Below are 27,473 nucleotides of genomic sequence, written 5' to 3'. Positions count from 1 at the left end.
GTGCAGTATTTTAAAATTATTTTTTTAATAAATAACATATTTATTATGAAAAAAATTCAAATTATCTTGTTGATAATCTAATATACCCAACTATTTTGTGATTATGAAATTATCAAGTTTCTTGGTGATATTCTAATATTAGTAATCACATATTATCATCCATATTATAACTGACACTAATCCAAACATGATAATTTTTTTTTTAATAATTATTAGCTTTAAATTAATCTGAAAAATTTGTGAAAAATTTTTTAAAAAAAAAAAAATCAAACTCCTATTTTCAGCATAATTTTTCTTTTAAAATTTTTAACAGGGAATGACTAATAAATCACTTGGAATGTTGCATAGATACACGTTTTGGAAAAGTCAAAGTGCTTTTAATACCCTCATCAAATTTTTTTGTAACCATTAATACCCTAACATTAATTTTTCTCTTTCATTTCATATTAATTGTCAAGATAGGCACATTAATAAGAGTAAATAATTTTAATAAAAATAAAAATATCTTATTATAAATTTTTGTAAAATTTTTAAAACTTTAATTACAGCTGTAATATTTAAACAAAATCCGAATATAATAATTAAATATAAAATGAAACGCAAATATTTCTTAGTGCGAACAGCCCTTGGGTCAATTGGCACTGAGTCTTTTATGTAGGGCTTTCGTTTTGGGTAGAGTATAGCTCTCCAAGTTCGATCCTCACCCAATGTAAGGTGAGGGCATTGTGGCGTAGAGTGTGACTCCCCCCACATGCCCGTCTTTTGATTAGGCGCTTGTTGTCTTTTTTTTAAAATATATATATATATATATTTCTTAATAAAAATATTTTTTTACCCATCATTCATAAAATTATAGGCTCTATATGGTATTTTTAAATAATTAATGCAAAACAACCAATAAGAGAAAATCAATGTCTACATGCATCACAAAGGACTCACGTGAGCTCAAACACAATCCCAACCGTCCCATAACACACTACCCCTCCCATCCAACGGTTAAACTACCTTTCTCTCCATAACCCAATAATCGCCTGCCACGTGTCGTGATCTAAACCGTCAAGGAAACGGCAAAACAGCCACCTATCCACCGTAGGATTCGCCTCGAGATCAAAGTATTTAATCCACACCTTCTCCATTCCCCTGTTCGCGCTCTGTTTCTCAGAAACTCTCTCGCTAAAAGCTTCGAGCTTTCGAGCTTTCTCTTTCTAGGGTTTGGATTGGGATTGCTCGAGGAGGAGAAGAAGAAGAAGAGAGCAATGACGGACACCACGGATGACATTGCGGAGGAGATCTCGTTCCAGTCCTTCGAGGACGAATGCCATCTCCTTCGTAGTCTCCTCAACGATGTCCTTCACCGCGAACTCGGTCCCCAGTTCATGGACACAGTTGAAAGGAAGAGAATCCTCGCTCAGGTCTTCATTTGATGATCTCTTTCTCTCTCTCTGAACCCTAAATTCAATGTTTGCTTGCCATTCTGCTTCTTCGATTTGTTTTGCAATGAATGCGGATTGTGTTTCAGTGTTGATTGCTTTTCTTTTTCTCATGAATTTCTTGATTTTATTCCTTCATTAAATTTATTTGCAATATAAAGAACAAAAGTGCATAATTGAATCTCAGGGCTGTGTTTGGATTGAGAGAAAATTATTTAGTTGAGTTTTGTTGGAAAAAGAAACAAAAATGGATAAAGAAATTGAAGAAAATATTTGATAAAAAGCTTTGATATGCTTTCTAATAGAGTGCTGTGAATATGAGGATTGCGGGGATGGAGGATACTGCAGAGTTGCTTGAGCAACAACTGGCCAAAGAGATATCCAAGATAGGTTTGGAGGAAGCTTTGTCACTGGCTCGTGCTTTCAGTCATTATCTTAATCTCATGGGCATTGCAGAGACTCACCACAGGTGCTTGAACTAAATCTTTCTCATATTCATGCATTTGTTAATGTTCTGAAAAATAATGCATTGTGTTTAATTTTTCATGTAATTCTCTCATAAGAAACGAATTGGAAGATATCTCTAATTTTTCATGTGACCCCATAGCTAGATGTGTGAGTGTGGACTGGAACTTTTACCTATATATACGCATTTAGCTCCACCAGTACAATAGTATCCTTGTTCCGTACCTTGCTCCTTTTTTTGGGTGCAATTAGGAAGGGATGATTAAACTAGATGGTTTCTTTGCTCTTGAATAACCAATATGAGTTTATCCTATAGGGTTCGCAAGACACGAAATACTGCACATTTGTCAAAGTCCTGTGATGACATATTTGATAAGCTGATACAGAGTGGAGTTCCTCCTCAACAGCTTTATGATACCATATGCCAACAGGTTTACATTTTGGGAGTTTATTTTTAATTAAGTTCTGCTAAATATACCTCAATATAGCTCATGGCTTTTATATTTGATGTTGAACCGATTGGCAGGAAGTTGGTATTGTTTTAACTGCACATCCTACTCAAATAAATAGACGTACACTCCAGTATAAACACAAAAGAATTGCGGTAAGCTCAGTTCTAATTATACTATGAGATTTGATATTCAATTAGCATAGTACCATTTCTTTATTTCTATTTTTTATTAAAATTGCTATCGAAATGCTTACCTGTTCCTATGCGCCTACATGCACATATTTTTGTTTATATATGTGTCCATGTAAAGCTGAACAGTTCAGAAGAATTGATCAACTTTTATGCCTAGCATTGCAAAACGTTTGTGCTCATGCTCAATCGGTGATGCTGGGTGTAAACACAATAGATCTTGATTCACAGTTATAGTTTTTCTTTGTTGATTCTTTCCTGGAACCATTTTCATTCTAAATTTTTCCTCGGATTATGATATCCATACAAGCGATCAACTGCCTCCAATCTTGCCTTGTCTGGTTGAAATACACATACTGTCTGCAACTTTATTTCTTTGCAATTTTATTTGTTGTATTCCAAGCTTGAGAAACTATATACAGTAGTTTTACCAGTAAATCTTGTGCATTCTTCTTTGTGATAGCATTTGTTTTCCTTCTATTTTGGTCGTGATAAACCTCTCATTAGAATATGCAAACATTATTTTTCACAGCATCTGCTCGAGTATAATGAGCAACCAGATCTAAGTCATGAAGATAGAGAGATGGTGATAGATGATCTGGTATTCCTGAGTTGATAATTTTGTGCTCAATTAATTTGTTTTCTTGTAAAAATTGCCATATGACTTCTTTATTTGGAAGGTGAGAGAGATCACTTCATTGTGGGAGACAGATGAAGTGAGGCGGCACAGACCTACTCCTGTTGATGAAGCAAGGGCTGGTAAAGCCATTTGCTATACCTTGCACAAAGTATTCACTTCTTTGATTTTTCCTGGTTTTTTCATTGCTTTTTGTTCCCCTTGCATAGGACTGCACATTGTGGAGCAATCTCTTTGGAAGGCAGTGCCCCATTATCTTCGTCGTGTTAGCACTTCTTTGAAAAAGGTTCTTTTCCTTCACGTTCATTCTATGCATTGAGCCTAAGAAGCTCATAAGTGAAATTCTCTCTCTAATAGTTGTTCAAATTTGCAGCACACTGGTAAACCACTTCCGCTTACCTGTGCACCAATCTACTTTGGCTCATGGATGGGAGGTGATAGAGACGGTAACCCAAATGTCACTGCAAAAGTGAGGCTCGTTTCCTGGCGTACCTCAGCTTTGATTTGTAGAAATTTTCAAATGAACGTTAGTTTTAGTTATATGTTGGTTCAGAAAGCCTCTTTGTGCTTTGGTGGCGATCTCTAGCTCATTTGGCACTCGATTTTATTATTAGGCTTTGATTCATCCTACCTTGTTTGTATATGTTTATTTGAACAGTATTGCTCAACTTCTGAATTTAGTTTTCCTCCAAATATTTTCTAGGTGACGCGAGATGTTGCTTTCTTGTCACAATGGATGGCAACTGACCTCTACACCCGGGAAGTTGACAGTCTGAGATTTGAACTATCCATGGGTAGATGCAGTGATAAGTTAGCGATTCTGGCTGACGAAATACTCCTTCAAGGTGTGTATAGCCATTGTCTTATTGACTTTTATGTGCAAATTTTGATTATTAAACGTATATTGAAATTTGAAAACGTAATCCAGGGGCCTCTCCTGGACAGTCATTTATAATCATAATAAAACGACTAGATATTTGAAGCCTCTCTTTCTCGCTTCGAGGCATTTGTTGTTATTTTTGAGATATACCACAAAGGACTTTCAGTGTTATTTATTTATTAATTAATAATAATTATTATTGTTGTAATTATTAATTAATTAATTAACAATAATAATAATAATAATAATAATATTATTATTGTTGTTGTTTTTGTTATCATTATTGTTGTATATCACCAACGTGAGTGTTTTAACGCTTTATTAATTATTACTCTCAAATTCATGCTTGAATGCATTATTCTACAGAAGCATCATATGAGAATCAGAAAAATGAAAATTGGGTTGAGCCGGTCAACAGAAAGAACGGATATTATCGGCAATCTTTAGCCTTGCCTACCCAACTTCCTGCAGATGCAGATTTTCCTTCTTGCACAGGTATTCTTTGTTTCACTTGGGGGAATGGTGCCAATAGTAGATCTGAGTAATTCCATTCTGTGGAAGTTGAGCTAAGTTAAACAGTCATGCACCGGTTGCAATTACTAAAGTTTGGATTTACATAAATTTTGATAATTTAAGATAGGCATAACTGTCTCCTTATCACGCTGGTTCTGCCACATTAAGTAAACTGTTGTCTATATATGTATAACTTATACATAATTAGTTTATTACCTTTGTTACTTAGTTTGGTATTGTTCAAGCAGCTGCATTTTGGATACTTAAATTCAAATGTGGTGGTAGATGATTTACAAGGTCCATCTTTTCGTGTATTAAAATGCAGAATCTCAGTATTCAACAGTAGAACTCCCTGGAAACTTGAGCCGCCAGGTAAGAGACATCTGATATTGATAAGACTTCATCATCATTTATTTATAATTTCAGTTTACCTCTGGAATTAATCCCTACTACTCTGAGTGTGCTTTGTTTTTTAATGCTTTAGATCAGATTTAAAAATATTGTTGTTATTTAATATTTCTACCTGGTTCAGAATAGAACTTCATCGGCTCCAACAAGTCTGAATTCTATTAAGACTTCTTCAAGTGAAATCAGTAGTGGAACCATCTCTGGAGAGGGTAATCGTCCGCCAACTAAAGCAGCATGCTTAACCAAGGGAGCTTCTTTCACTTCTAGTCAGCTTCTTGCTCAAAGAAAACTATTTGCTGAACTTGAAACAGGCAGATCAAGCTTCAGAAAGCTTCTGGAACCAAGCCTGAATCAGCGTCCTGGCATTGCACCGTACAGAGTTGTCCTTGGAAATGTGAAGGACAAGGTATCCTCCTGTTCAGCTTTTAATGTTTCCTCTTTATCGATAGTTTTGTATGAGTAATGAATTTTGTGTTAGATATGAATCATTCGATCATTACTCTTGTTTCTGAATCATCTAAACATTTGTTTATGTATTGTACGTTCAGCTTATCAAGACTAGGAGACGGCTCGAACTTCTATTAGATGATCTTCCATGTGAATATGATCCTACAGAGTATTATGAAACAGCAGAGCAACTTCTGGAACCATTGCTCTTATGCCATGAATCTCTGGTATGTTACTAATTTCACATAGTATTTCCTTGTTTGCCTACATCTGTCTTGCTTCTTTCCCTGTTACTCTGAAATTGCATTGATTTAATCCTGTACACCATGTTCTCAACACACTTCCCGAGTCAATGCTAGTGTTCTTACTCTTTCTTTCTTTTCTTTTTTTTTTAAATAATCCTGATTTGTTTGTCATCACACATTGTTTGAAGCAATCATGTGGATCAGAAATCCTTGCTGATGGACGATTAGCGGATTTGATTAGAAGGGTGGCCACCTTTGGCATGATACTAATGAAACTGGATTTACGCCAGGTGATCTATTTGTAACTTCATATTAATCAATTTACAGGGAATGCAATATTCAATTTACTCATGGTTATCCCTGCCATATTGTAGGAGGCCAGCAGACATTCTGAAGCACTTGATGCAGTGACAGTGTACTTAGATATGGGGGTGTATAGTGAGTGGGATGAAGATAAGAAGCTGGAATTTCTAACTAGAGAATTGAAAGGGAAGCGGCCCCTAATTCCTCCAAGCATAGAGGTAAATATTTCAAAACAGAGTAAATTTTCTAAAGATCTTGTTTTCAGATTGCCACATAAACTAGCCCATTAATCAACTCTTCTACAACTGCCGTTATAAAACTTCCATATAACCATTGCTAATATCCTCTTGTAATTAATACAAACATTTAGTCACTAATATCAATCAGAACACTTGAAAACTTTGTTTCTCAAGAAATATATATACTGCTTCCTTCATGCTGAAGTCCGTCTACTCACAGTTGGAGATATTCAGGTAGTGCCAGATGTAAAGGAGGTTTTGGATACATTCCGTGTGGCTGCTGAATTAGGGACGGATTCACTTGGAGCATATGTGATTTCAATGGCCTCAAATGTAAGTCTCATGAATCTACATCTCTTTCCCACTTTCTCTAATTAATTACATGCCTGCATGATGATCAACCTTTGGTTTGTCAAATATGGCAGGCAAGTGATGTTCTTGCTGTAGAGCTATTGCAGAAAGATGCTAGACTCTCTGTGAGTGGGGAACTAGGAAAGCCTTGTCCTGGTGGAACGTAAGATTAATAAATATTTCATCTTATGCATATCTATAGTAACAATTAAACATGAAAATTCCAGCAGATTCTCAATTCTTCTAATCTACAGGCTAAGAGTGGTGCCATTATTCGAAACAGCAAAAGATCTGAGAGCAGCTGGATCAGTGATAAGGAAGCTGCTATCTATAGACTGGTATAGAGAACACATTATAAAAAATCACAATGGAATTCAAGAGGTAGCCAATCCTTGTTCCCATCCATACCACATTCTAATTTTTTAAAAGATCATATATATATATATATATATGTATGTATATATAGTCTTGTACTGAAAAACAAAGGGGGGAATTGGAATTTGGAACAGGTGATGGTTGGTTACTCAGACTCTGGGAAGGATGCAGGGAGGTTCACAGCTGCATGGGAATTGTACAAAGCCCAAGAGGACGTGGTAGCTGCATGCAAAGAGTTTGGAATTAGAGTCACTCTGTTTCATGGACGTGGCGGTAGCATTGGTCGTGGAGGTGGCCCCACATACCTTGCCATCCAATCACAACCTCCTGGCTCCGTAATAGTAAGTGTATATCATTTACTTCATCTTTTTACATAAACATAAATAAATTTCTGTTTTAAAAAAGAACAGATACAGAGAAAGAGAGCAAGATGAGAAAAGTTCTCTTCTAGTTGCAACAATGTAGTGAGAGTGAAAATTATCCGTATGTAAAAAGAGGGAGGAGGTGAAATATATAGAGAGAAAGCCTTTTGATTTCCCTCAGATATATATATATATAAATAAAAGATGACATATGTGGTAATTTGATTTTGTGTGAACACTGAACAGGGAACACTAAGATCAACAGAACAAGGAGAGATGGTGCAAGCCAAGTTTGGTCTTCCCCAGATAGCAGTAAGACAACTAGAGATATACACAACAGCAGTCCTGCTAGCCACAATGCGACCTCCAAAACCACCAAGAGAAACTAAATGGCGCACTGTCATGGAAGACATCTCTGAAAACAGCTGCCATTTCTATCGCAGCGTCGTCTACGATAACCCTGACTTCCTCCCTTACTTCCATGAAGCCACACCTCAAGCTGAGCTCGGCTTCCTCAACATTGGAAGCCGCCCTGCTCGCCGTAAAACCTCCACTGCTATCGCCCATCTCCGCGCCATCCCCTGGGTCTTCGCCTGGACTCAGACCAGGTTTGTCCTCCCTTCATGGCTTGGCGTTGGTGCAGGTCTCAAGCATGCATGCACAGAAGGATACATGCATGATTTACAGGCAATGTACAAAGAGTGGCCTTTCTTTCAGTCTACAATAGATCTTATTGAGATGGTTCTTGCCAAGGCTGACATTCCAATTGCCAAGCACTATGATGAAGTTCTAGTTTCTGAGAGTAGGAGAGGGCTTGGTGTAGAGTTGAGAAATGAGTTGATGATGACTGAGGAGTATGTCTTGGTTGTTAGTGGACATGAGAAGCTCTCTGAGAATAATAAGAGTTTGAAGAGGTTGATAGAGAGCAGGCTGCCATTTCTCAACTCTATTAACATGTTGCAGGTGGAGATACTTAAGAGGTTGAGGCAGGATGACGATAACAAAAAACTCAGGGATGTGTTGCTTGTCACCATCAATGGCATTGCTGCCGGAATGAGGAACACCGGTTGATTGAGATCAATCTTTACTGTCTCTCTCTCTCTCTCTCTCAGAGGAAGAAGAATAAATTCTCTGATGATGGTAATCACATTAATGGCAATGAAATTCAATGGTCTCTTTTAGGTTATATTTTTCTTTTGGGATATATTAGCTTAGCTGAAAATTATTCTTCACCTTGTGGATAAAACTTTTGTCATATATCATGTTTAGAATAATATTTAATATAACATGAGTGCGAAAAGGTGTTTATATCACGCCAGGTAGATTATCTGGATGAAGAAAAAAAAAACTGAAAAAATAACCAGCACTGGTGAACAAAGCTGACAAAAAGAATATTACCTTGAATCTATCAACTAATAAATATGAAACATTCTACAAAACTGCAACTGGAACTTGATGTCATTGATTCCAGCCACAACACCAATGTAACTATGTCATTCAGTCTGGAAATTAACCGCTAAGGCAAAGAACTAAACTCCACCGCGTTTGTCTTTGTATTCCACACCGGTGATTCATTCTTCCTGCCTCACTATACATTTAACACCTATAATAATTTGCGCAAACCCCTATAATCATCACTCTGGGTTAGATGCCAATATTTACAAATTCGGCCGAGAGCCCCGTCTGAAGCTGGGTTGAGGAGATCCATAGGAATCGTACAACCAAAATTTCATCCAATGACCCACATTTCAGTTGACGAGCGATCCGTCTGAATCATCTCAAGTGTCTAGGTCTGCCCTTTGAGCGTGCAGTCAAAAAAGTTGTACCACAAATACACTGTAGCATGTCGCAAGAATGAGCAGGGGCTGACAAAATCTTTCGACAACACCCATACTATTATCTTGCAATCAAGAACCGCAGCCTGTATAACCTGTTGAAATAACAGATAACAGAGGCATTAACAAATTATTAAACCTTCTGGAAACCAGTGTGATGGGTTGAAAACAGAAGAAATGTGTAACAAATATAAAGGCGGCAGGTTCTACTTAAGGAAATTAAATGAAGAATGCGTTAAGGATCAAGCACGGAATGTAAATGAAAAAGGAAGCAGCGATAGAATCATACTTATAGATCCATATGTGCTGGTTCGCCTGGTGGTACATTTTGGTCTGCTTGCCCGCTTGCAGCTCCTAGTAACCCAATCAATTCGAGACTATCAATCAGTCTCAGAGGCCCACCAAAATGCGACTATAAACATCCTTTTCAAGCTTCCTTCAGCTGACAACTATCAAATGGCCTCCAGAGTTATTGGTGCTTTAGTGAAAACAGACAACACAAATGGCGCTTCTTCTCCGGGTTGGATCGTTGTTGGTACTATTGTATATCCCTTTGAATATGGTTCCAAGACCAATTCACAAGAGATTTCTCTTGAGTTAACATAGTCTGTTCCACCAACAGATTCATGCAAATAAATGTTGTATGCAGCCCGACGACCGCGTGTTTTGAGTATCCTCATACCAATATAAAACATCATTGAATCATGGCTAGACTGATAGTTCCTGAAACCCGTTGTTTTTCTGGAGAAACTCACGCCCTAATAAAATCCCAATTTGTAAGGCCTAAAATATTAACAGAGTTGGGGAGAATATAATATAGCATGTCCAACAAAAACACATACCTGAGTCAGTGTAATAAAAACATGAATAGGAAATGAAGCCTCAGGACCAGTTGCTTTCAGCCTAAATTGAGGATTTTGATGCCATGAATCATAATCCTGGCAACCACCAGCACTGTAGCCTCGCCATTGGCCATGGACAGAATATCGCATCTCTGGGGGATAGACTCGACAAATATATATGGAGCGGAAGTGGATCTGGAAGTCTTGCCAGGACATCCAAAAGATACCATCCTTTGACTGTTAAAAAAGAAGCCAATAATAAATGTAAAATTACATAACAATAAACAAAATCTGCCACTTTAAGTTTCATAATAGAAAACCATAATATGATTCCCAATGCACAATAGAGAGATAATTTAGAATTGGATCAATTTTTAACTAGTTTAGAGAGCACATGCTTTAACAGATATTAATAGTAGAACACATGCCTGAGGGACATGCTTGAGCTTGTGCTTCATACGGTCAGTCCATTCAGGTGATGAGTCAGACCAAGGACCATTCCACTCAACTTCATTGGCCCATGGATTTCGAATTTGCACAAGTTTGTGCCCATCCACCTCTCTTACCTAAACCATACAAATGGACCATTTCACCAGTTAGAGCACAAAAACCTCACTGTTTTAACTGACAGTGATTGGAAAATGAGAAAAATGACATTGTACCTGCAACAAAGAATACGCATGCCCTTGAACAATTCCACTGGATGAGACATGCACATCTGAGCCAGATGGACTACCAGCACCAAGAAGAAAACCTTCTCGTTTAAAATGCAACAACTGCGACCATAACCTTCCACTAGCAAGATCTATCTGCGCTTGTGAGCTTCTCATGTCAATCTCTTCTCCAGCACCACCGGTAAGATCTACCAGTGCATCTTGAACGAGCCCACCTTCTAGTGCTTCATACGAGCCATGAAGTTTGGCATACGCCTTCTCCAGGATGGAAACCCACAGTTCATTACCATTCCTGCTTGTAGCAAAAGCTGGTTTTCCAAGAGATTCACAAGGAATCCAATCATCAACGACAACAGGGACCCAGTCACCCTACGAAACCCAAGTAAGACCATCAATTGGAGCAGTCAATGCATATAGCATTCCCAGGAAAGTGCTCAACTAGCAGATGGAAATAATCACTTGAAATTAAGTGTTGGGAAATACAACACGCATCATTAAATTTCTTTTTAAATTGACCTCCATATAGTCTGGTTTTCATAAAACCCAATGAAAATCAAAGCAAGCATCTGATCCTTAAAAGTTAAAGAACAGAGACAGACAAACTGGAGGCTCCGTACCCTTTCTTTCTCACCAATAAACAATGAAGCAATAAATGAAAAATAAGTCTATTTCAAGAAAACTAATTAAGATTCTGGATTTAAAAGGCATAAGTCATGCTTGCAAATTTCTGAGAATCATAACTGCTTGGAAGTTTTAAAAATCCCATGATTCACATCTAGTTCATTAAGCAAGAAATTTCAGGTTATCTATACTTTTTGAAGCAAAAGCCAATCTGGCTCTCTTCCAGGAATATAAACCAATGCAACTAAGAGATCCACATCAACATGCTGCAAAACCATTCTTGAGTATTTTCAACTTATAGAAAATATTGACATGGAATAAAAGAATGAATAGGAGTAGCTTGTAGCCCATCTTAGAAATTAACATTTGAAATGAATACTATGTTAAGAAAATGTCTACCATAGTATTGGTAACCTAATGCGATTTTCAGTAAATTAGCAAATGCTCCAAAAACACAGATGGCAATCCATAATTTATACATAAGTTCTACACCATGGTTCCATTGCACCTCTCAAGGAAGCTAATTTAATTGAGAAAGAAAACCATAGAATGCCAACAGCTAGAGATGTTCATCTAGGACTAGACTATTACATTCAAGTATGGGGCAAATAATAAGAAATCTAACTTCAAACAAATTTTAAAGTTCACCTGAATACAGAAGCGAACAGTGTAAATTCCTTCTTCATTGAATTCTGGTGTGATTATAATTTCCGATATGCGAGACACCTCTGTCAGAACAGCTACAGCGCTCAAAAACCAGCAATCACCTAAACGGCCCTGCATAGAATTGAACATTAGCTGCTACCTTTTATCAGATAACTTGAGCAACAAAGACATAGCAAGCAATGAATTAAAAAAATGATTCAAGAAAAAAATAAACCATAGAACATACCTGACAGACATCTGAAGAATTTATAGAACCAGAAAACAAACAGGGCCGAGAGCCAAGACAGTTCACTTTTACAATATCATTTGGTCTCATCCACTCTGAAACAACCTGAGAAGAGGTACAGAAATTAGATTTACAAGGAGAAGTTGAAATTACCTTCCTGATCATTGCTACTTGCCTGCAGTTTTGGAGGGGGATTTCCAGGATCCACAAACAATGACCGCTCAGTTGGAGGAAATTCTTGGTCAGTAAACTGTGTTTCTCCACTTGACACAAGAGCTTCCTTGACAGCCATTTCAACAGATATCATGCGCTGATTAATTTCTTCTTGAGTTTCAAATCTAGGTTTCCTCAATTTTCTTGCAAAAGCATCCATATCAAGAGCTATACCCTCACGTCCTGACCTTCTTTTCCTCCCACTAGAGTATTGTCCATCCCAATCAACATCTTCCCTATCGTACAACTCAACATCAGCTTCTTCACTATCCCACTCATACACCTGAATTGACAGACATCTTTTGTGAGATCCCAGCCAATATCATTGCAAACCAGAGTTATCTTGTAGCGCCTCACAAAAATCAAGGGAATACTCAACACAGGAAGAGCACCCAACTTTTTAAGAAAAGTGAATGCAAGAACTAGCATGCAGTTGTTTACACTTATTTCAAACATGCACAATATCACATGAAATGAAATCTCAAGTTGAGCATGAAGACCAGCTCCAGAGAGCTGGTAAATGCATTAAGGTTATATGAATGGAACCAACGAGTAAATCCATTGAATTACAAACAGACGAAAGACAAAAATTAAGTACAAAATAAGCTCTACTTGCAAAAAGTATACACTAATAGCTGAAGCAAGACCAAATATTTCCCCTCAGTGGAATGAGTTTATGAAGCAAGAATAATCAGCTTTAAACAAGCTTTGTGGAGGAAAAAAAGCGCTGATATCCTACTAAAACACCTAGTTTTATGTGAAAGCAACAGTATATATAACTTGGTAAGAATCTAGTACCACAAAAGGGGCTATAAATGAGTTGTGCTGACCTAAATTGGTCGGCATCAGTCTGGGCCTGAGCCACGTGATTTTAAAAAATAAAATAGGCCCGCCTAAAACCCAAAACACAACAGAACAGTTTGATACAACAATTAACTTTCAAATCAAACATGAGCTTAGCTATTAGAGATTAAATTAAGCTAAGTCTAAATAAAAATAATGCAAATGTACTGTTTGTTTTATCCCTCATTTATTTTAAACAAGCACTAATTGCCCACTTGGAATAAAAAGCAATTAGAAACCGTTAAAAGGCATTTAAGTACCCGTGAAGGTGATCCATCAACATGCCAGCCATCTTCAGGAAGATCAATCAAGTCATATTCAGCAGGGCTGGTGGCAGCATGAAAGGCAGCAATCTCATCTTCAGTCAGGCACCTGCCCCATAGATAGGCATCCATTATTTGCATCTTGGAGCCAGCACCCTCACTATCTGACCTTCCAAATGCATCCAGATCTGTTGGCGGTCTGGCACCAATCCAAACATCTGTACCCTCTTCCCAAATGCTACAGCTGCCTTGAAATGGCAATCCACTTTGATAACCATCAAAATTTCCATCAAGATAAGAAGTCGTTTCACCTAACTCAGCATCTATTGTCACAGTGAGAACGTGCCACCTGCAGAGCAATTTAAACATGCACACTGATAGCTGAAAGTGGAAGATAAAATGAAGAAAGACATACTGAAGCAAAATCAACTTTAGCTACAATTGAGTTTGCCCAGACTAGTTTAGGTAACTTTAGAACAGCCCAAATAGATTACTTGGAAGCAATCATAAAATATGGAAAACAAAATGCTCACCTTCCATCTGCAATGCAAGCAGCACCGATACACCACTCTTTGGCAACAGTCGTCAACCTTTCACCTTTTGTAACCAATCTGAGTCCGACTTGTCCAGCTTCAATGCCTTGTTCAGAACCAGCCACAAGGATTTCCCAGCAGACCTTCTGAAACTCGGTTCCCAAAAGACATACTGGACCAGACTCTGGTTGAATCATGGCAGCAATTGAGAAGCTAACCTTTTGACTGTGACAGAGACTTGGATCAACCTGACCACAGTGTTTGCCTGTGGTCCTTGGCTCATCATCAAGGACGCATATAGCACCAGGAAGACCAGTCTGTCAGAGAACAAGCTTCTTTTATCAGATGATAATTGTTAGTGCCATTTTTAATAGTCAACAATTAGAAATAACAGAAAGGAGGAGAAGAAAATGATTCAAACAATATTTAGCATAAGTAGCATGGCAATGTCATGCGAGTTTGGGTCATGTTGCTTTTTAGCAATTGCAAGAATTTGTGGTTGATCACAAGTTGTGCAAGAAATTTAGCTATGCAGTGAAGCATGATCATGATGTTGACCTGACTGAAATTCCGATGCCATGTGGCACTTAGACCATCTTCAAATACCGCAGAAGTTAAGGGAGGCCTTTGAAAATAATATCAGAGAAAAGCATACAGCTATTCGGATAAAAGACATCAACCTGTGTAGGATAACCAAGTATGTGTGGTTTCAAGCCCAGGTTACAACATCCCAATCTCAAGGCTCTCAAGACAAGGTAGTTTTTTATCAAACACAAACGGAACGCAAAGACTAATTTTATTTTTACTCGTGACATCAGGGAAGATACTAGAAATATAATAAGAAACAAAAACTAATATCTTTATACAATTGATACATAATGTATCATATTACAAAAATAATGACAGCTCATATACAGATGAATCTACAGCCAACAGAAACTTCAAGAAAAAACTGCATCTAATCAAATAGAAAGCTACAGAGGATGGCATGGATTAAACACTTCCATACAACATTTCTAATTACCTTCCTCCTTGTGACTCAGAATCTATCCTACTATAGTATGGGTTCTTATTGTGCATAAATACTTAAAAATTGCTCTATGAACTCTGTAAAACACTCTGAAAAGAAATGGATGGTGGTCACAGAACTAAATAAACTGAAATGTTGGAAGATTTTTGCACTGACAGATGATGAACACCAAAGTCAAATGAAAATAAATAATTAAAAAACAGTGCAGTAAATAATGTAGAAACAGGGCTGAAGTAAGCGAGTAAGACATTTCACATCACTACAATTCAACAGCCAAAAAAAAAATCCTTCACAACTGATTGCCAACTTTAAAAAGAATGTGCAAGAAAAATTCTGATTGTGCAAACCTGCTCTGCTCTACGAGCCAATTGAGTAGTGCGAATTCGGCGAGCAATACTGGAAACCCGTTCCCTTGCGAAAGAATCATCTAAAACAGAATCCCCACCAACAGCACGTACTGCAGCTGCCATAGCTACAGCATCCCTGCTTCCAGCATTTGGTATAGATGACAAAAGAGAGGTTTCTAACTCCTTCCATTTCCGTTCTTCTTTCTCTAAAAGAGCCTTCCTTCTCTCCTTACCTTTGCCCTCCTCTTCACGCCTTTGCATTAAAATTTCCTCTTCCATTTCTTTTTCCCTTATATAACTGCAACAATGAGAAAAGATAACCAAAAAATTAAGCAAGCCTACGACATGATCAATAAAGATACTAAAAGTCAAGATAATATTGATCATCACCTTTCTTGAATTATTTCAAACTGACGACGATCTTCAGGCAACCATTTCTTAATTTTGTTAGCACTTAAATCAGAGAAACCAATGCTATCAAGGAAAAGCCTAAGCCGAACCTCATCCTGCCAAAACAAAACCAATAATCCACACTTGACTAATGAATAGCAAAAAAAAAAAGATCTAAAAATTTAAACATCTACAAGATATAACTCCTCCACCTGTACTCGTTCAGCCTTGGCAGTCAAACCAAGCAAAAGAAGCAAATAACCACCAAATTTATCCCACATATAGACCCATTCAGTATCAATTGCCTCTTCTAAAGCCAAAATGCGTGCATGAGCACACATTTTTCTCCTGTAGTCTACATCTGATGATGTTTCATGACGATAAGTTAGGCCAGTTCTCATTCTAGAGAAAAGTAGACCAGCAGCAATTTCTTCATTCCTTAGACGATCCCGTAATTTCATTACATCAGCCCTTGGAAGCACAAAATTACCAGCACGGTCGCGTGAAATGGTAGGGTCTCCTATCAGTAAAGCAGCTGAACTAGAGGATCTCTGTGGGGCCGAGTATGTTCCAGATAAAGCATTTCTTGTCTGATAAAATAAAAAATATATATATATAAGTATCTCCACAAGCAATAAATATGGGCAAAAATGTGAATGAGAAACCACCATTAGGCAGTAAACATCAATATTTGTTGTGCAAGGCAAGTGGTAAAAACATGGTGAAACAAAAGAGAAGGAGAATGTTGAACCAAATTCAACCAAATACAATTGCTCTTCAACTCAACAAGAATAGAGGCAAATGAATTGCATATTAAGAAAAGCAGAACCACCATGTTTCCCTAGTCATTGTCCAAGAAGCAAAACTCTGATATATAAAAGTATCAATCGTAAAACCATAGTATACAAAGAGTGCTTTCTTCCCAAAGGTCAATACAACGGACACAACAACCAAATACACAACCCGGCTGTCAACTGAGATTCAGCCCCTAACAAATGATAGCACATTTTAAGCAAAGCAAGTTTAGGTAAAATAAGATCACATAACAAAGTCAACAAAGAAAAAATACATACAAATATAAAACCTCAACAAAAAATTCCTCATGATTGAATGGCGTTTGAGAAATACAACCAATAGGATGAGAAGAGAATTTCAAAATTTATGGAGATTTTACATAATATAACAGTAGTTGAGAAGGATCATTCAGCAATCCCAGCTTACCTTAGTAGCAGATCGAGCTATTGCTTGCACAAGAGTATCCTTGTTGAGAAAATGCACAGCATCTTCCATCATCTATTTAGATATACATGAGACCAACAGAGATAGTTAATCAAAGGAATTTCCACCATATAATGTACTGTGGAAAAGAGCAAACATTCACCAACCTTGAGGGTAAGGCATGGACGAGAAACAGCAAAACCAAAGGACACAACAAGAGTGATTGCTGACACAGCAGCACCAGCAAAAGGAGGATATATTTTCAAACTGGCGACCACTCCCCAACCCTCGGTTGCCAAGGCTATTCCATATAAAATAAGGAAGGCATGACTGTGACAAAAACTACCAGCTATAAGTAAATGACTAGCAGATATCGTTATCTGTACAACCTAATCATGGAAAAGCAAGCACATAAAGATACAACAGCAAACTGACCTGACATTTTTTGCACAGTCAGCATGTGCATCATAAACATACACTGGCAACACTCTTGGTGAATAGACAACAATTGGAGGTGAAAGGAGGACCTGAAGAAAAAAATTGGTCTCAAAGCATTAACAGAAAAGATAAATAGCACTTACGAAACAATATTAGATAATTAGTCAAACATTATTATGTTATCTAAGAAAAGCCAAGAGAATCATTATTATTCTTTGGAAATAATAATAATAACTCACAGTCAATGCCCTTCCAGCAAGCAGAAAAAGAAATGAGAAGTAACCAACAGAAGCACCAACAAAAGGCTTTTCTACAACCCAAAAAAAACTCACATTAATCACACTGAAAACAATAATAATAATAATAATAATAATAATAATAATAATAATAATAATAATAATAATAATAAATTCAAAGAACAAATTTAATTAAAACCATCTATGAGAATATATATATGTATATATAATGTTTATACACCTTCAAACAAGCCAACCAGAAATGCTGCCAAAGCCAGGATAAAAGCGAGGAAGCAAACAAAGAACATTTGTGCCCTTGTCAAATAGAAATTGTTGGAGGCCCAATAATGTATAACGCCAATTGCAAGAACAACTAATAAGATAACCAAGAGGAACGCAACCCCTACCTGCAGAGCAATTGAAAATGGATGAATGGATCAGTTAAGACAAGTGAACCCATTACCTAAAAAATAATTTTGCTAGCCTTACTGACCGTCCAAGGTCTAATGATAACTGTGACCGCCGAGATAGCGCCAAGCAAAAGCATGATCCCTATTCCAATAAAAACATAGACACCACGAGAAAGCTTCCAATCGTCATCTTTCCTGCAGATGATATTCCATGAATCCCAGGAAAAGTGCAGACATATGGCATTCACACTATAAAAATTGAAGAAAAGAGGCTTTCCTCACCATTTGTATAGACCCGTAAAAAGTGAGAAAATTGCAGGAATACAAACCAAGGGAAGCAAAGCAGAAAGAAAATCTGCCTTCATAGGGTTTCTTCCTTCTCGGGTGTTAACCACCCCCCAGTATGACGCACCACAAAATACAACAAGAACAACTAAAGCAGAAGAAACAAAATTAGCACAAAAGAAGACTTTAGTTTGCGCAACTATAACAGCCTACAATCCCAAGACAACTATGAGAAAGTTCATAATAACTCTTATCAGGTAGACACTTACTAGTGAATAAGCAAACACATACTGCCGAAGAGAAAGAGAAACGGTATGTTGCAAACCAGGACACAATTGGTAATACAGCTGTAATGAATAAAGCAATAGCAGACGCAATTGCCCAGCCAAGATACATTGATGTAGCATAAGGAGAATAGGAACTTTTTTGATCTCCATTCCATCCTTTGTACCCCAAATCATCCAGAGGCTTTGCAGATACTATTGCACCTAGAGAAATAACAGATCCGATAAATAGTACTATGCTGGCAACAAAGAGTAGTCCCTGAAAAGAAAAGAAAAAGAGATCATTAATACTTTATCGAAGAGACAGGTATATAGACATTCAATCTCTAAGCTGAAAAGTAGATCAAACCAATATAACACATCAAAATAGCCAGGCGGTGTTAACAAAATTCTCAGAACCTAGAAGTCTGAGAAAAGAAAATGACTATAGCATTTTATTACATCATCACTATAACATGTCTAATGCTGAGATTGTATTAGGGGCCAAACAGAGTCATGATTGGGCCCATTCTAAGAGAAACAAAGGAAGAATAATAATTCATAGAATTTAACTTATGGCAACAAGAACTCCAATTTCCCAGCCTTCACAACTAGTCCTATCTTAAACATTTAGTAAAGAAATGAAAGGACGCTAAAAAGTTTCAACTTTCAACATTTAAAAAATAAAAACTACCCAAAAATAAACTGGAATATCATAGTTAAGATTATTCAAAAGCATAACATCACTATAAGTGATATCACAAAAGCAACTAATGATATCCGTACTGATAGAGCTCATGGCACACACACAGTTCAGTAAGTTGTGAGATGAAGCCTGGACTTTTCGAATTAGAATTCAGATCAAGTTGGCTATTATTAGGTTCTCAATCAGTATTTAAATTTTTTTCCATTACCATGACTTGTCAATCATCTCATTAAAAAACACATCAGTAAACAGACAGCCTCATTTAGGCAAGATTAAAAAGGTCTAAAATGCCTCCACAGCCTCAGAAGTCACCATTGAAAAAATGAACAAAATTCAAGACACACCTTCATGCATTAGTTTTCTGGTAGACACTGGATAGTTAGGTGAATCCTGTGCTACACAGATTTGAATTGCTTATGCACATTTTCTCCTAAATACATTGTGCATTGAAAATGTATGTGGCATGTTGACAAGGACAAATGCATAAATATAAATGTAGTGAATTTAAATGTAGAACATTCCAAACCTCCTTAGTCCCGAGACTTTGATGATTGTCACCACGACGCTCGCGCTCTCCTCTTGAAACCCAAAAACAGTAACCATTACGAATCCATAGTGGGATGGCAACAGAAAGGGATGCGACCATGAGAGGGACTGTTAAAGCCAAGCCAAGTATAACGGATGATTTGCTGCACAAAAAAAGATAGTGTGGCTCAGTTTAAAAAATTACTTATTTTGCCTTAAATTCCATATATAAAGAGAAGAAAGAGTTGCCATCATTTAAAACGTTTGGTGGAGGACAAGGCAGAAGAGATGGTCTGTAACTAGATTCAAACAGAAACTGATATATGCATGTCACACAGAGATACTATAAAAATAATTTATGTTTTGTTAAAGTTGTTTAGATGCAATCGGATCTAAAGAAGTCAAGACAGACAAACAAGAATCTCATTCACATATGCCAGGAGAAAATTACAATTTCATAAGGGATATGTAAAATTTTCTTTATTTATGCCTACAGGGATAAACTTCACCTGAACAATCAATTCCGTCTCTCAAAAACAAACTTTTTGGAATTGAAAAAAATAAATCAGGACGACATGCTTACTACCTTTTCCAAAGCAAGGTGCAGTGGAATCACATGTTAGCATAAAAAAAATATTTATGCACCAAGTATTGCTTACTGCTGAAATCAGAAGAGAAAATTTTCTAAACAATAAGGAACAGCAGTTTTCAATAGCATATTATATGCTGTGAAATCAGCAGTTTCCTTCATGGTCCCAGTGCAGTCTATACATCAATAAAACCTAATGGTTCCTCAAGCATTTAACAAAATAAGACTGCATTCTAATTAGTGGCTTTACCCAGAACCAAATTCATGCAAGCCACAAGATACAAAATTTGACGATATTAACTGCATGCAACTAGCAGTTGTTGCCAAGGATAGGAAGGCCAGTTTCACAGCCTTCAATCAAGATAAGTAATTACAGGCAGTTGTAACTTTCAAAGATACAGTACAAAATTCGATAGATGGCGACAAGCATTTAAAAAACTACACAAATACAATGGAGTTGAGACTTTATGGCAGAGTATACGTTATTCCACTAGAAAGGTGCCTTCCAAAGAGTGGCTTGGATTAATAATATTTAATATTCCACCTTTTTGGTTTCATCATTTAGATCATTACATGCTTCAAGGCCCATCTACATATGTTGATGGCATCAATTCCTAGTTTCTATGAAATTTAGTTGCTTTTATTATGGCAGTGAATGACGCCAACTATAGCCACAGAACTCCGGGTACTTTATATAAGTCATATAACCTAGTACTCAAATTCTCTATCCAGCAATCATATTTTTTTTCAGAAAGAATAACTTCAATTAGCTTGTTTAATGTGTCAAGCAAAGAATGAGAAATGCGATGCACGGCACATGTCAAATCACCTACAACACTATCAAATCTTTCAACTAGAAAAGAGTATCACAAAAATTTATACCATGAGAAGAAAAAAAAAGGATTACCTCAAGAAGGACAGCAGCAAACCAACACAGGTGCTCAAGAGCCAAGCGATGAAACCATACTGAAGATTCAAAACCCAAATAAGAGACAGTAAATAACCACCAGAACACCAAGTATCAAACAATAACATGAAAAAACCATTTGGACAGAAAAAGAAAACAAAACAAAAGAAGAAAGGAAATCATAATCCAAACAGCGAAAATAAAAAATAAAAACACCAAGGCTGGAGCTCAAAATGCTAAAATTCAAGAAAACAATTTTGAACCATTATTTTAGGATTCATGATTGCTGGTCATAATAATAGCTATTTACCTATTACAGCATATAGAACCTCAAGTGAAAAATAAAGCAATAGCATTGACCTTCAAATATAAAAATTTTCCACCATTCATAGAGTAAAATGGTTGATCCAGTAAACAGAGCTCCCACCAATGCAACCAGGCAGTGTTTTATTTACCCAAACTTATTCACACATGTTGAGAGGTTGTTTCCCAGTCTCATGCCCATCAGATTTCACTTTAAGGAATAGAAGAATTTATGCATACTACCAAATATAAATGTAAAAGGCATATTTTCTCACTTTGTTCAATTTCATAGCTAAGGAAAGACAGCAAAAACACGGGAATATTCATCACAATCATAGAATTGATGCTTAAAATGTAAAGAATGGTGAAGGTGCAAAAATAAACAAACCAATAATACTATCAAAAGTAATTTGAAACAGTAACTAGCAGATGCACGCAGCTCTTGGTTGATAAGTAAATCAGTTGAATATGATTGTATGCATTGAACATTGAACTCAAGGTTGAGGAACAATGATCAAGTTTTAAATGAGAATATCTAAATCTGAGTTTGAAGATATAAATGACAAGGAGTTACAATGATGACACAAGATACCAGCAGAGTCAAAAATGAATACTTTGAAGTTCATCCACTTAAATCAAAAGAGCACCAACCTCAGCATTTAGAATAGTACTGATATGGAGAATTTCTTTTCCCTCAGAACAATAAAACCAATTATTTATTTAGGTTTTCTTTAGGTCACAAGGAGCTGCACTAACAATTTTTCCGAAAATGGATTCTCAATTACAATTTAATAGAGGACAGATTTGCACGAGCATACCTTACGAGGCCTGGAAGTCATGACCATATCTTCCGCATGCAGTGACCAAAGGAAAGCCATAATTGAGCAGACAACAGGAGACAGAAGCAAAATTGAAAATCCAAATTCAAACTGCAAACAATAGTAAGTATTAATATCCAACAGCATATCTAAGCAATGCCCAAGGCATCAAAACAGCATTTACAATTATCACACTAGCACAAAATCAGTTTCTCAATCCCAAAGGTTTATCTAACCTGCTCATGAGTAGCATTTATTATCTTAACGGACTTGGGACGGAAAACTGCCACAATTACTGTCTCCAAGATGAAGACAAGACTAAAAAGAACCCAAGCTCGCTCTGGAGTACCAGCTATTTGGTGTAAAATAAACCTGGAAAAGTTGAGCCACTTCTCCAATCCCCTCCGCCTAAGTTCCTCTGACAAAGAAATTTGGTTCGGCACAGTTGCATCAACCCTGTCAGAATCAGTAACTGCAACATCGGCAGTCTCTTGACGATCTCTATCTGCATCTAAGCTACTTCTCTGCAATAATGCCAATATCCTAGGATCCAAACCCTTCTCCTTTAACATATATGCAAAATTAGGATCCAAACCTTTGTCTTGAAGTAAATTAGCTAATTCATGATCACCTAGTCCTGCTTTATTTTTCAGCATCGATGCAATTCTTGGATCATTCAACCTGTCCTGGAGTACAAGGGTTAAATTCAAATCCAGAACTAGAGGATTAGCGGAAGCTGCTGCACATGATATGGTTGACTCACCCCCTTGACTTTCCAAACCACTACTAGAACACAAAGTCAGAGAACCATTGTGATCGAGATGACGGTCCACAAAATTTCCTGCAACCTCAGCATCCTGAACAACAGAACGACAAGAATTACTGCGAAATGCTAAACTTAACCCTCCACCATCAGCATTCTTGTCACCGCTACCACCCTCATGGCAACTAGTAGAGCGACCTAAAAGCACATTGTGCCAACTACTACCATCACCCACACAACGAGAGTTACTCCGACAAAGGGCTTCAATAGCACTTCCATGTTGGCCCGCTTCCACACTGCTACTGCTACGTTTGACACTCGAACCACAACCTTCAGAGGAGCTTGAAGAACTATTTTGTCCTTTACGCCGGAAACCCTCTCTCAGTCGTATAACAGTACTCCTTAAAGCATCTCTCCTCGCATCAAGGGGATTCAAAACAGAAAGACGACGTGAAACAGCAGCACCTAGTAGCACAGATGCTACAACAGCATAGCTGATGCAATGTCCCAAGTACCTGGGCAATAAATTTTAGTAGTAAATACAGGTGATGAGAATGATGGCAGATGTATAAAGGAAATATGACAATTAAGAAGTTATTTCAGGAAGTATGGCAAACATAATAGAAAAGCTTTATGACAGACCAGTAATTCACCCCAAAGCAGATAAGAAAAATTCTGGATGTTCCAGCGACAAACAGCGCCACCTCTCTACTTTTGAGTAGCTCAAACCCAAACAAACACGCACCAATGTTCCAGTCTATGAAACATGACAAAAAGGCCCAGCTATAAGGAATGACATTTAACAATCCAAGTACAACAGAGTATAATGAAAGTGTCAGGCATGTGTACCAAGAACAATGACAGCAGCTGATGTAATTGCCCCCAACCAATGTGATTCCTTTGCCGTCAAGCCATACAGGATTGAGTAAACCAGAAGCACAAGCAGTGAACAAAGGTAGAGACTTCCAAGATGAAAAGCCCTGCAGCAGTGGTGCACAACAAACACCAGAAAATCATGAAAGATGGTGTAAGGTGCGTGATAAAGTGGAAGAAAATGTCCATTAAAATTAGAAAAAGACTGATAGAGTGCCACTGAGAAAAGATATGCATACAATAAATCCACATTTAAATATGGAATACAGTATGTTCAACTCTTCACAGCCAAATGCAGCAGTGGAGAATGGGCTTACCTGCTGTACTTCTGCGTATATAACTCATGTGGATCTGGGGGCTCAGGTAAGCAAGCAAGAGGGCCAACCTCAATACAATCAGAATATGCAAACTTGTATGATCTACGCACATATTCATCCACATCAAATCCAGCCCCTGTGACATAACAATAGAATACGGGCATTAATATTATCAGAAAGGCAAACATGTATAAGGTAGAAATTAAACAAAAATAAGAAATAAAAAAAAACAGAAGGTCAAGGTCTATATTACCATTAAAAACCATTCTACAGATAAATAACATATTGATGGCAAGAGCTATTGCAGAAACACCAAAGAAGAACCCAGATGGTGAGTATCGCTGAGAAGCACTTGTGCCAGCAGTGACATATACAGCACAGAGTTCATATGCACAAAGCAGGGCCACGGCAAGGAGGAGGAGAAAAGCAACCGCCCCTAGACAGAAAAAAACAACATACAGTAAGTGTGGAATTCCAAGTTTAGTTTGAACCATAGGAAAATAAAATAGAAATAACAGGACTCTCAGTAAATTTACACAAAACAATCCCATACAGAAGAAATTTAAACTTATAAGAATTTTGAAAATGGAGCATAAAAGTTCATGAGAAATAGATGTGTACTGTTTTTGTATCTATCAACAATTTGAGTTCAGAAAAAAGCTTGAAAGAAAATGAAGGAAAGTTGTCAAATGAAACAAGTCCAGTTTAACTATATTAAACCAGGATATCCAAAAGAAGGCCAAATTCCATAATAAATTAATAGAGGAGAAATAGCATGAAAACAATCTAAGAATTGACACAGGAAAATCACTTTTAGAATCTGCAAGACAGTATTGTAACTTCTGAAGCGTGAGGACTAAACTGCTGGAATTCAGATTAACAAAGAGGATTTTTAAGACCATTGTTTTGCATGACAATAATTTCAATTGCCATCGATTTAGCCAAAGTCATTTAAAATAACAGAAAGGTTGGCACAAACATACTATTCCAATCATTAATTACAAAAAATCAGCTTGCTAGTCCAACAAATTAGATTATATGGCCAAGAACCTAACCATTCGACAGTTCATATGCAATAAACATGATATCAAATGGGGAAAAATGGATTAAAGAAAGGGAAAAATCGGCATAAACATGACTTGTGGGCAATACCATTCTGTTTTTAATGCAAAAGTCAAATTTTTTTATTATTCTATTACTGAAGTTTGATAAAGTTATAAGATCAATAGATACACGAATTCATACTTACTACTTGATCTCAGCCAATATATACAGCATCTCAATGAAAGAAGAATAGTAATACATACTTGAGCTTTGCCATTGTGTCCTCCACCAGAGCATTATGGAGTAGAAGGCCAGCAAAAGAGCAGTACCAGCCATAATTACTGCCAGCCCGATTATATCTCTATTTAAAAGTGCAGTCAGGATACCACCCCATGTAATAACCACCAAGATGGGAGAAAGAACCACAATCCATGCAAATAGGGCCAGAAAACTGCAGATTGCACTTAATTGAGGCCCTTGAACAAATTCTGCCCATTTTCTAGCAAATATCCAGCTGATAAAAAGAAAAACACATATCACGCCAGTCCAAATGGTCACTATAAGTTGAAACGCTTTACGAATCAGTAAAAAACAAAATAAAACTATTCTATATGGCTAATAGTTATGGCAACATAAATAGATATAATGATGTTAGCCACGACAAAAAATCTTCGAAAAGGTGCGTTGCCGGACACTTCTATATAATAAAGGCAATGTCAAGGCAGCATTTTCAGTGACACATTTGAAGGTTTGAAGGGAAAAAAACCGGCAAGTATACAACCAACAACCAAATAAAGGAGAAATAGCTATAATGATGTTAGCCACGACATAAATCTTCAAAAATGTTGCCTTATCAACAAATGATAAAACTAAGGGGTTGCCAGACACTTATATATAATAAAGGCAATGTCAAGGCAGCGTTTCCAGTGACAAGTTTGAGGTTTGAAGGGAAAAAAAAACAGCAAATATACAATCAACAGCCAAATAATGGAGAAATAAAAACACAAATAGCAAAACATAAATAAGAAAATAAACCTGTATATCCTCCATGGCCGCCAATTAACAGCCCACAGAACAGAAAAGCTGAGAGGACTAAGGACGGAGAAGAGCGCCCCACATAAACTGCACGCCAGAACAAGCCGATGATGCTCGTCTTCATCCATGGCTCCTCCCCCCACCCTTCCTTCACCTCAAACCATCGATACACCAATCTAATTCTGCAAACCTTACAAAAGAAACTCACAAACCCAACCACAAAATCACATCCAAAAAAAAGGAAATCCGAAAAATTCAACAAGTACCCAAACCCGCGACACAAACCCCAAACCTAAAAAGATCCCCCTAATCACTAGCATTCCAACACAAAACCCTAAATGCATCGATAAAAGAGAGAAATCCACAAATCCCCTTAAATTTCCTCCAATAAAACTGGATTCTCGAACTCCTCGAGAGAAAACCCTAGAAATGAAACCACAATTTGGAACAAAATCGAGGTAAAAAAACAGTAACCCCTCTGCCATACCTTCTGAAACCTTGAGCTCAATTCCGCTCCTTCGAAACCCTAGCAAGGTAAAGCAGCGCAGCAGCGTGAAACCCTCAGAGAAAAAAAATGGGATTTTTAGAGGGGAGCGAAGAAGCGTGGTGACCCTTTGTCAACTCGAGGGACTTCGAGTGAGTGAGATGAGAAATACAGGGATTAAAACGAAAATTTTATTATTATTATAAAATATCTATAAAAAAAAGATCCGTTGTATTAAATTTAATTATGTCTTAATTGGGACAAAGATTTTTTTAAAAAAAAATTTAAATAAAGGCACTATGAACAAAGAACGAGATTTTTATCTGGTCATGGTTTTGATTTTGAACTATTTTTTGTTTATTTAATTATTTATATTTTTTTTTTCCTTGATAGACCTCCGAAGGAACAGAAAGTACACAAAAATTGAGTCACCAAAAATAAAACTTGACTAGTAATCACACAACCAAAAAAAGAAAAAACA

General features: G+C 37.0%; 2 protein-coding genes across 3 annotated transcripts; one reads left to right on the top strand and one right to left on the bottom strand.

Annotated features, from left to right (window-relative positions):
• Positions 1-1,167: 1,167 nt before the first annotated feature.
• On the top strand, positions 1,168-8,531 carry LOC120280392 (phosphoenolpyruvate carboxylase 4). 2 transcript variants are annotated; one of them, XM_039287236.1, is made up of 21 exons: positions 1,168-1,412; positions 1,736-1,899; positions 2,212-2,326; positions 2,422-2,499; positions 3,068-3,136; positions 3,216-3,294; positions 3,382-3,458; positions 3,546-3,641; positions 3,876-4,017; positions 4,419-4,547; positions 4,891-4,937; positions 5,098-5,182; positions 5,285-5,379; positions 5,522-5,647; positions 5,854-5,955; positions 6,040-6,186; positions 6,442-6,540; positions 6,633-6,721; positions 6,813-6,939; positions 7,068-7,274; positions 7,542-8,531. In XM_039287236.1, the coding sequence occupies exons 1-21, from the start codon at positions 1,257-1,259 to the stop codon at positions 8,364-8,366; spliced, it is 3,054 nt and encodes a 1,017-aa protein (XP_039143170.1). In that variant the 5' UTR covers positions 1,168-1,256; the 3' UTR covers positions 8,367-8,531. The 2 variants fall into 2 exon arrangements, with proteins under 2 accessions (XP_039143170.1, XP_039143169.1); XM_039287235.1 differs by having other exon boundaries at positions 5,098-5,379.
• Positions 8,532-8,675: 144 nt separating this feature from the next.
• On the bottom strand, positions 8,676-27,129 carry LOC120280391 (calpain-type cysteine protease ADL1). Its single transcript, XM_039287234.1, has 32 exons — positions 26,996-27,129; positions 26,509-26,690; positions 25,737-25,987; positions 24,683-24,865; positions 24,430-24,565; positions 24,089-24,219; positions 23,882-23,996; positions 22,713-23,754; positions 22,477-22,587; positions 21,356-21,414; positions 19,861-20,023; positions 18,635-18,908; positions 18,363-18,513; positions 18,164-18,275; positions 17,912-18,077; positions 17,674-17,744; positions 17,432-17,523; positions 17,164-17,326; positions 17,000-17,071; positions 15,991-16,368; positions 15,779-15,894; positions 15,389-15,686; positions 14,012-14,328; positions 13,476-13,827; positions 12,335-12,655; positions 12,160-12,264; positions 11,916-12,044; positions 10,635-11,015; positions 10,401-10,538; positions 9,973-10,209; positions 9,420-9,888; positions 8,676-9,225 (listed from the first exon to the last, which is right to left on the bottom strand). The coding sequence occupies exons 2-31, from the start codon at positions 26,634-26,636 to the stop codon at positions 9,583-9,585; spliced, it is 6,498 nt and encodes a 2,165-aa protein (XP_039143168.1). The 5' UTR covers positions 26,637-26,690; positions 26,996-27,129; the 3' UTR covers positions 8,676-9,225; positions 9,420-9,582.
• Positions 27,130-27,473: the final 344 nt, after the last annotated feature.

Source organism: Dioscorea cayenensis, chromosome 17, assembly GCF_009730915.1.
Source record: "Dioscorea cayenensis subsp. rotundata cultivar TDr96_F1 chromosome 17, TDr96_F1_v2_PseudoChromosome.rev07_lg8_w22 25.fasta, whole genome shotgun sequence".
NCBI classification, from domain to species: Eukaryota; Viridiplantae; Streptophyta; class Magnoliopsida; order Dioscoreales; family Dioscoreaceae; genus Dioscorea; species Dioscorea cayenensis.
This window is presented reverse-complemented; position numbering and strand designations above follow the sequence as displayed.